The sequence below is a fragment of the Vitis riparia genome, chromosome 14 (genome assembly GCF_004353265.1).
Source record: "Vitis riparia cultivar Riparia Gloire de Montpellier isolate 1030 chromosome 14, EGFV_Vit.rip_1.0, whole genome shotgun sequence".
NCBI classification, from domain to species: domain Eukaryota; kingdom Viridiplantae; phylum Streptophyta; class Magnoliopsida; order Vitales; family Vitaceae; genus Vitis; species Vitis riparia.
The window spans coordinates 6,416,514-6,426,230 of record NC_048444.1 but is presented as its reverse complement, the minus strand read 5'-3'; the positions used below and the strand labels follow the sequence as shown (position 1 = coordinate 6,426,230).

Below are 9,717 nucleotides of genomic sequence, written 5' to 3'. Positions count from 1 at the left end.
AAGACACTACTTTCCAGTTTCCACCTCCAATCGTATCAGAGTCTAAGTCAATGAAGCAAAAACACCTACATTCCTGTTTCCAGCTCCAATCTTATAAGTCTACACTAGTTTTGTTTTATTTTTCCCTTTTTTTTATTTATTTATGTGGTGGTTACTGATTTTCTGCAGTTGTCTTTTCCGAACGACTTCCAACGACTTTCTTTTTCAATCGTTTTCCCGCGAACATGTTGGAATTTGGATTTCTTGAAGCTCAAATGCCCTCTTTATGGCTAAGAGATAAACAATACAGCATTAGAGAGACCCCGGAATCGAAAATGGCCTCTGGTAATGAGACTGCCCTCCTTTGAATGAGGTGGTGAGTTTCCTCTGAACCATTCGGTTCTCTTTCTTGATTTCTTTGTATTTGCATAATGTTTTTAATTCTTTGAGTAGCCCATTCAGGTTTTTTTTCTTTGTTATTTTGGTTTTTTTTTTTTTCCTTTAATTCGTTGAAAGGCTGGTTCTGGATATTCTGCAATTTTTTAGCAAAACCATGCTCTCTTGGCATGCCCATATCAAGATCTTGGATGGGTTTGTTCAGTTTTCTTCTCCATTTTAATTTAATAATTTGTTTTTCTGTGTTAGATGAATTAAATGAATTTTTTGTATTTAATATTGTTTCAAAAGGTAGGATGGCTCTGATACCATTTGTAATGGTCGACACCCAACTTCGTAGATATTGTTCACTCTAGGTCGGCCCTTACGTCGTCTACATGGTTAAGAGAAATTCATACTTATACAACATCATAAACTTTCTCTCCTATCCTATATAGATATCACAAGACTTGGCTTTGGATAAATGTCAATCCCGGAAATCATTTGAAAGTGCTCCAAGCGTTGATGGAAAATGCCTAACTTTCCTTTTGCAATGTCATTTCCAGAAAATAGGCTTAATATACAAGCTAAATTGAGTTCCTGGTATGTGTAATGCGTTGTATTTTAGTAATCCTGCAGTCTAGGATAATGAGCTGCCATATCTACAGACATGAACAATTTTCTTTCCCTGACGCTTCCTTCCAAATTTCATATATGAGTTTTAGTTTTTCCTTTTCAAGGTTTTTTTTTTTTTTACTTGTTGGTACTTGTAATTGAAGAGAAAGGGACTACGGCTTTGCATGGGACCAAAATATTGTAGTGCTTCAAGTTCATCTTAAACTGACAGTTGATTCACTTTAATCACTCTAGAACGGCAAAATGCAAATGATGACCTTGAGCATGGCTTAGCATATCAGTGATTGTTTGTTTGTGTTTTTGAATACATGTTTCCATTCAACACTCATCAGAAGCAGTTCTATTGAGCCTGATTTTATTTGGCTAATACAGGCAGCAAAAGTGGGATTTTTCAGAGTATTTTCCTTGGTAATAGAGGATTTGTTTTATAATTATTTCTAGAATTTCTGAACATATGAAGTTGATAGCATCTTGACTTTTCCAGGCAAAGCCTGAAGCTGGGAAGCTAATGTTGCCACCATCGCGCTTTTGGTAGCATCTACATCAATTGTTATGCTGGTAAGTCCTTTTTGTACACTGCCTATGCTCTGCCTCTCTCATGTTCTTTCCCTGTTAGGAATGGTGTTGGCTCAGTGATGAATGTCAAAATATGGAACTTTTATGATTCATTATATTATGCTTCCTGACTCCAGAAAGAACGAGTCTTCTATTTGAATCTACCTCCTTCTGTTTTGAGGTGAGATTGAAGATCAATACCATGTCATATACACAACTCTTTTTCTATCTCCTTCATAACTTTGCACACTATTTAAGATTTTGCTACAAGTGAAAAAGCCAAAGTCTTCAAAATCCATGCAACACCATTGTCACTTGCTCAACCACACGAAGGTTACTGATCTGCCCCTTTTCAAGCCCCTTTCTCTTCGATTTTCAAGTACTAACTAAATTTCTTATACTAGGACACCTATACAAGCCTTTCTTATGCTCTCACTCCTCTTTGTTTTGAATATTATCCCGGAAAATCTTACCTTCAAGTTAAACCCCTTGGGCAACTTATTAATTGTGGTTGTGAACAAGATTGTTGAGATTACACAAATTATTTATTTTTTATTTTTAGAAAAGTCAATATTTATAGAGTTTGTATTTTAGTAAATTACCTTTTTAAGTTTGACTAGGATGAGAAACTGTTTGTTTGGGTTAATCCATAGGATTCTATAACTATGTGGTTTTATAATAGATTTACAAAGAGGGACAGAGAAAGAAAAAGTATTCAAGAGTGAAGAGAGATAGGCAAAGGGTGCATTGGGTTTTAGGTAGAGAATGGTTGAGAGAGTTTGAAGTGTGTATTCTTAAAGTTTGTAATAAATTTGATCTCCCTTTCCCGTGGACGTAGATAATTATACAGAACCACATAAATTTTGTCTTCTCTATTTTATTTTATTTTACTTGTTGCATTGGGTGTTGTGATTTGTTTCCAACAAGTGGTATCAGAGCTTCCACAGTCCTAACAAAGATAATCAAAAAATTGATTGTCACATTATATTGGATCACATAAATTTTCTTATTGAGCAACCAGACCCTAGCTACTAAGTTCTTTGCTTAAGCTCATCAAGGTTGTTTTGGTTGAATTTTTCCTTATATAACCTGGCTGGTTATATAGAAGTTGGAAGTGTTTAATCAAATTCTTTTTGGGATTTCCAACATTTCAGGATTTTATATCTTTCCCTGTTTCTTTTGTTTGGAGTATGAATAGATTCATTTGTTTTCCATAAAAGCTATCAAGTTATTAAGTGATGAAAATATTAGTGTTGACTGTAATGGTAGTCTCTTTCCTGCAAGTGGGCATGGCATATTCTGGTGAAAACTTTCTCTAACTCTTCTGTTCTGACAGATTGCAAAAGAAATATTCACGTAAGATCATATAATTTGGTTTCTGCTCCTATTATAACTTTTTGTTTGTCTTTTATTTAATTTCTTATGTTACAGCCAAAATATGGTGGAATGGTAATAGACATTGTATCAAGAGATATAAGGACTCCTGAACAACAATCTGAAGCCTTGACTGCTGTCAAGAATGCTGCACTAGCTGTTGTGTTGATAGTTGTATTAGGGTATGGCCAAATCTACCAGAGTTTTCTCTTCTTTGATCTTCATCGTATTCGAGTACTCCAGATAATTCCGTAGCATTGGTAATCCCAGCAGGAATTGATATTCATCCATTTTATGCAAGACTTGAAGTGAGATTATTGTGTCCTTTTTCCTACCAACTGAATATTTTTTTGGCTAACATTTCTTTGAGGTCATTTGATGATCTGAAAAAATTGAACTCATTCCTACGCTGCTGTGGTGTGTATGTTGATATTTCCACAGTACATCACCAAATTTAATGCTCAAATTGTCAAATGTAACAGACAAGACTTGGACTGAATATCCATTGCCAAGAAGAGCAATTGATACAAGTGAAGTGAAGTTGTTACTTTTGCGAATAGATCTTACTAAATCAGGAGTTCAATTTGTTTTTACCCTAGGGAAATTTTAATTGGGAAGTAACTCTTCAAACCTCTCCTAATCTATGGAAACCAATTCCAGAACTTTAAAGAGTGAAAGAAAATTTTATTGATCTATTCAGTTCTATGCTTGTTTATTTCCTCTATCATTGAATTCTTTTATTAATGTTAGTTTGTTTGAGTCATATTCCCACCTGTGAGTTAAAGATTTCTTCCAGCTGACATTGGTGATTCCATCAATTTTCCATTTTAGCTTAAATTAAAGATAAGAAGTGGCAGTCACTAATTTTCCTCTGTCTGCTTTTGGATGCAAGAAAATCCTATGATCATATCCATTTTCCTAGCCACATTGGTTTTGTATTGGCTACCATTAGAACTTCTTAGGAAATTAATCAACCTTCTTTTCTTTTTAGTTCTCTGTGTGTAGCAGTTCGGGAATGGTTGTTTGCTTCTGTTAGCGAAAGGATTGTAGCTCATTTGAGAAAGGACTTATTCAGTCACCTCATTAATCAGGTAAGCCTATCAATTCTTAATTCAAAAGAACCCCATAGTTGTTTGTGACATCTTACCAGTTTTTAAGCCATTGCACTAGTGGGTTTCATGGGTTCAAATTCATGGATCCTGCAATATACAGTTTACATGTTGTTGGAGTCCATGGGGTCATATCAAGGAAAATGATCCAAGAGTGCTTTTTGTATAATCTAATATTAATTTTCACCTGGGCCTTTTGACTACAATTCAGCATACTTGATATTTAACTGGCGAACTCCTAAGTAGACTATCTGAAGACTCCCAGATCATAAAGAATGTGGCAACTTCCAATCTCTCTTCAGCTCTTACAAGCATAACAATTGTATTTATTGGTCTTGGCTTCATGTTCTCATCATCATGGAAGTTAACATGTAAGTGCTTGCAGTAATTCATTTTTGATCAAGAGAGTATCATGCCTACCTTTTCATTTTTTTTTTTCTGCACAGTGTTGGTATTGGCTTTAGTGCCAGTTGTTTCAGTGGCTGCTCATGTATTTGGCCGCTATCTTCGTGAACTTTCACATAAAACTCAAGCTGCAGCTGCAGTAGCTTGCTCAATGGCTGAGGTTGTAGGCGACATTTTAATCCCTGATTTTTGTTTTATCTTATTTTATTAATAGCGAATCTTGGAAATCATATACATTTCATAATCCTTTTATTTTGTACAATGTGTACCATAATAAACACCTGGTATTTTTTTTCATGGAAGAATTCTGCATTAATATTATGGATTTGAAGTTTATACCTGCTAGTCTGAAGGCCATCAAGAGACGGCAACAGAATCTGGATTAAACTCTGTGTTGAGTATTTAAATGATCATGCAGAAACTAAAGTAATTTTTCCTTCACCTTGGTTTCCTTGTGTGCATTATTTGGAAATGAGACTCCTGAACAGAGTGAATCTAGCATCTAAAGCTTGATCAAATATGAGAATCTGACATGTATTGGGAACATATTAAAAATCAATAATATTTTTAGAAGTTAAGTTGTCGTTGAAATTGATCTCTATACACAACAAAAGGACCAGCAAGCTCAACTAAAAAGAATCTAGTCATGTGGTCAGGATTATTTCAATAAAAAAAATATATATATAACTGGATAATCAACCACACAGAAATACTTATTTTATGATTTAATAAAGGGCAATGCTGTAGAGAGAGTATATTGTGAAACATGATTGTTACTGACTACAAATAGTTGCTACAATTGTGAACTCTATGAGTTAAGCTCTAGTGAAGCCAAATTAGGACTCCCCCTTTTCTGGGATGGTGTCTTTGATGAATATGAAAGTGTGTCAGTCATCTATTTTCTTGTTTTTTGGATAAAAATAACATGTACGCTGATGTTAAGTATTGCTAGACAAGTAAGACATCCAGATGAATTGTTTCATTCTATGTACAGAAAGGGCGTACCAGTAAGCTATTGTTGGATACATTTGCTGCTTCATCTCTGTGAGTTTTTCAAGTGATAGTTTCCCTAACCAAAGTTGATGCTTATAGGAATCTTTTGGGGCCATTCGGACAGTGAGATCTTTTGCACAAGAAGGTTATGCAATTTCAAGTTACTCAGAAAAAGTTCATGAGACCCTCAAGCTTGGACTGAGACAATCTGTGAGTTTCCTGATTCCCTCTTTATTGTCTGTAAGATGGTGATGCATAGATGTGGGGAGATTTTGAGCTTTGAACTATTACTGTTTTCTGCCACAGAAATTAGTTGCTCTATTTTATGGAGGAATAAATGCGGTATTCACATTGTCTATTGTCATAGTGGTGGTTTATGGAGCTAGCTTAACAATAGCACGCTCAATGACTGCAGGCTCACTTGCATCCTTTATTCTGTATAGCCTCACAGGTACTTCCCTTCTTGTATGCTGCATCCAAAAGTAGGTCAAGTTTTACATTTTGATTCTGTTTCACTTCTGGAATTTTTGGATTGAACACAAAAGAATTTCAGAATTATGTACATGTTCACATGATAAAGACATCAAATCTTACTGAAATATAAACAAGAAGCCATTTCTTGTACATGGTTACATGTACATGTTTTTATATTGTTGATCTGCTTTTGATGGTTTTATCAACTCTGCTTGTGATTTATGTTTGCTCTTAAACAATATTCTTAGCCTGCTGCAGCTCAATTCTATATCCTTATCTAATAGAATGTAATTGGCAGCTTATACTTTATTTTCAGAAGCTTTTGGATACTAATGTGCTAAAACTCTTGACCTGCAGTTGGAATCTCGATGCTCTCACTATTTGGACTATATACAACTGCAATGAAAGCTGCAGGCGCAAGTAGGAGAGTTTTTCAGCTGCTAGATCGTGTCTCACCAATGCCGATATCAGGGCATAAGTGCCCCTTAGGGTTGGTTAACTAACATCACTGTCTCTCCCCACATGCGTGTGTGCATACCAATTACTGATCTAGGAAATTAAATTGAAGATTTTTTTTTTTTTATTTACCTTACCCCCATCCTCATCAACGACATTGTGGGTTTAATGGAGCAGGAATCCAGATGGAGATGTGGAATTAGATGATATTTGGTTTGCATATCCTTCTCGGCCCAGTCATATGATACTCAAGGTAATGGTTTTGCGCAGTTTCATATAGTTGTGTTCTGAAGCCTATCAATATATTTGTGTTCCGCAGCTGGACAACCATTTAAACTAAGAATATGCATCTTTCTACCCAACCATGATTCTTCTAGAATTAAAGCACATAGATTCCATGGCTATTGGTATGTTTAGAATACCAAGATGAAGAGGAAATGAAAAATGTCAGTACAGCTTCATTTTGTAGAAGATCGGTCAAGAAAAGAAATGGAATTTTGAATCTTGTAAGTTGTAACTACCTGGGTTGGAATAGTTCTTGTAGCAATCCAAAAGTTTTCCTCAACTTATTGGTTGAAAATGTTTGATCCCACACAGGAACCATCTAACCACATAGTATGAGTTAATATGTTTACAGTCTCTGTTGCATTATAACCATTGTTCCAATTTCAGGGAATATCTTTGAAACTGAGGCCCGGTTCAAAAGTTGCCCTTGTTGGTCCAAGTGGTGGTGGAAAAGTAATTATCATCTTCCTTTCCCTGTTAGGCCATTGCCCATTCCTCTTGACTTCATTTTTGCCAGTTTAAGATAAACAAAGTGATCAACCAAAACTTAGTAACAACTTCATTAACTTTGTTTTTTTTTATTGCAGACGACAATTGCTAGCCTAATTGAGAGGTTTTACGACCCTCTCAAGGGAAAGATTTTGCTAAATGGGGTTCCTCTAGTGGAAATATCACACAAGTATCTACACAAAAAGGTAATCTTGGTCATAGATATTTTTATTGGCATACCTGTTACAGTAGCTATTAGCAGTTTATCTTCGTCCCATAAAATCTTTATGCAGTGGCAACAGATAGGAGGGTTGCTTTATATAGAAAGCCAAAGAAGAGCCTTGACTCAAAAACTTAGCCTAAGAAGCTCTATAACAGTTAATCACTAAGATGACCCAGCTAAACCAAAATTATTTGAATCTTCAACAACGTATGTAGGTTTACTCTTCACGTCATAAACCACCCATGGTGATGAGATATCTGCTGTTTCATTATTTGAGCAATGACAGAAGTAGATGGTAGGCTACAGTGTAATGTACACAAGTACTTTTATATCTTTGTTACTCTTTGAAGGTGTTGATTAAATGTTCTGAATCATTAGAATGCAATTGATGTCTAGAGATCTCTAACACCCTAAGTCTCCTCATTCTAAAATTACAGATAAGTATAGTGAGCCAGGAGCCTGTCCTTTTCAATTGTTCTGTGGAAGAGAACATTGCCTACGGGTTCGACGGCAAAGCAAGCAGTTCAGAAATAGAAAATGCAGCTGTGAGTTTTCAGCGGCTTTTCTTTTCCCCTTCAAAATTTTGATTTGGCAATTGTATATGCTGACAGAGTTATGGCAACTGCAGAAAATGGCTAATGCCCATGATTTCATAGCAAATTTTCCTGAAAAATATCGAACTGTTGTTGGAGAACGTGGGTTGAGACTCGCAGGAGGCCAGAAACAAAGGATTGCAATTGCGAGGGCACTCCTGATGGACCCAAGAGTTTTGCTATTAGACGAAGCCACAAGTGCTCTGGATGCCGAGAGCGAATACCTTGTTCAGGTGAGTAGCATACTTACAAATTCTGAGTTTGAAAGCACTAATTTTACTAAGCATTCAAGCCGATGGCACTCAAGCTAATGAGGCATTTGCCTAACTTTGACACCATATTTTTATGAATATTATTTCTTGGTTAGAATAACCACAACCCCATTTCATTTTTCTTTGTATTTTGTGTGATTTACTAAACAAAAAGAAAGGCACAAAATGTTCAGGAGATTAAGCATAGTGAGTGTGCATGATTTTATCTACCTGATAAAACGATACTGTTCCTTGATTAACCAATTCTGGTTGTGGTGGGCAGGATGCAATGGAGTCTCTGATGAGGGGCAGAACAGTTCTGGTAATAGCACACAGGCTTTCCACTGTAAAAACTGCAGACATTGTTGCTGTAATATGTGATGGTCGAATAGCAGAAAGTGGCAACCATGAGGAGCTTCTCAGCAAGAATGGTATTTACACTGGCCTCGTCAAAAGGCAACTCCAAGGACCTTCAACTCCCCACTAGTTATATTAAGTGGACTGAAATCTTCATTTGTAATGACTCCTACTTGAATGATTAATAATGTGAGACATGTTCCAAACCTTTGCAAATGGATACCATGCAAAACATCACACACCCAACTCTAAGTTACATTATCCATCAACTTTTCATACAATTCTTATCTCTTGCACATGAAAATTTCAATTATGCATGGATACCATGTGCCCCAATAACCCTATATCCAATATAAACTCCAATGCTTCACATGAAAAAATATTATTTTATGTCACAATAATAAAGCATCAAACTTTCAATCTTAGGGTTTTTATTTTTTCTTTTTTCTTTTTTCTTTTTCTTTATGACATTTTAGATTTATTTACATTTCTATTCATCTTCTTATCTTTCTTGTATCAATTAATTCTTCCTAAGTCTTATTAGAAAACTAAAGTTCAGAAGAAGAAACTAAAAATAAAAAATCTTCAAATATTACTTATTTTAAAGCTTAATTAAAAAAATCAAAATTCTCCTTCACTTCACTTAAATATGCAACCATAGCTTTCTTTAAAGTTTTTAAACTTAACTAAAAATAAAAAATCTTTAATAAATATCACTTACTTTAAAGCTTAATTTTAAAAAAATAAATTCAAAATTCTCTTCTTTTCACTTAAATCTAGTGCATAGCTTTCTTTCTATGCATTTTTGGCGACATATGAAAGTTTTTAAAAATTATTTTATGATATATATTAATTTATTTTTTGGGTTTTAGCCCAAAGTTAAGCTCATATTTATTTATTATATTTTTTGGATTTGGATATTATGTAAGTGATATATAAAAAAATTATTTTTAAAAAATATTTAAAATTTTAAAAACAGATTACTCGAGCATTCCAAATTTTTAACATCGGCAAATGGACTCTCATTGTTGAGAAACAATGGATTTTGTTGGTTAAAAAGAATAGTTTTTCTAAGTGACAAAGTAGGAATTGGTATAGCCTTCATTCCAAACCAAACCCGCCGCCTCCATACTTATATATTAGTAGACGTGCTACCTACTTGC

General features: G+C 34.8%; 1 protein-coding gene across 1 annotated transcript; it reads left to right on the top strand.

Moving 5' to 3' along the window:
• The first annotated feature begins 224 nt into the window (after positions 1-224).
• On the top strand, positions 225-8,770 carry LOC117930068 (ABC transporter B family member 27-like). The gene is made up of 15 exons (XM_034850514.1): positions 225-324; positions 921-957; positions 1,363-1,398; positions 1,488-1,548; positions 2,977-3,101; positions 3,911-4,010; positions 5,526-5,636; positions 5,733-5,877; positions 6,258-6,390; positions 6,534-6,609; positions 7,029-7,094; positions 7,229-7,336; positions 7,791-7,898; positions 7,982-8,179; positions 8,481-8,770. The coding sequence occupies exons 1-15, from the start codon at positions 225-227 to the stop codon at positions 8,682-8,684; spliced, it is 1,608 nt and encodes a 535-aa protein (XP_034706405.1). The 3' UTR covers positions 8,685-8,770.
• The last annotated feature ends 947 nt before the right edge of the window (positions 8,771-9,717 follow it).

What these genes read in the sequence shown, in the direction of transcription:
- LOC117930068 (XM_034850514.1), top strand. Translation starts at nt 225, where the DNA reads ATGTTGGAATTTGGATTTCTTGAAGCTCAAATGCCCTCTTTATGGCTA. An exon ending in TATTCTGTATAGCCTCACAG is followed by an intron (nt 5,878 to 6,257) that starts GTACTTCCCTTC and finishes CTTGACCTGCAG; the next exon opens with TTGGAATCTCGATGCTCTCA. An exon ending in AGAGCGAATACCTTGTTCAG is followed by an intron (nt 8,180 to 8,480) that starts GTGAGTAGCATA and finishes TGTGGTGGGCAG; the next exon opens with GATGCAATGGAGTCTCTGAT.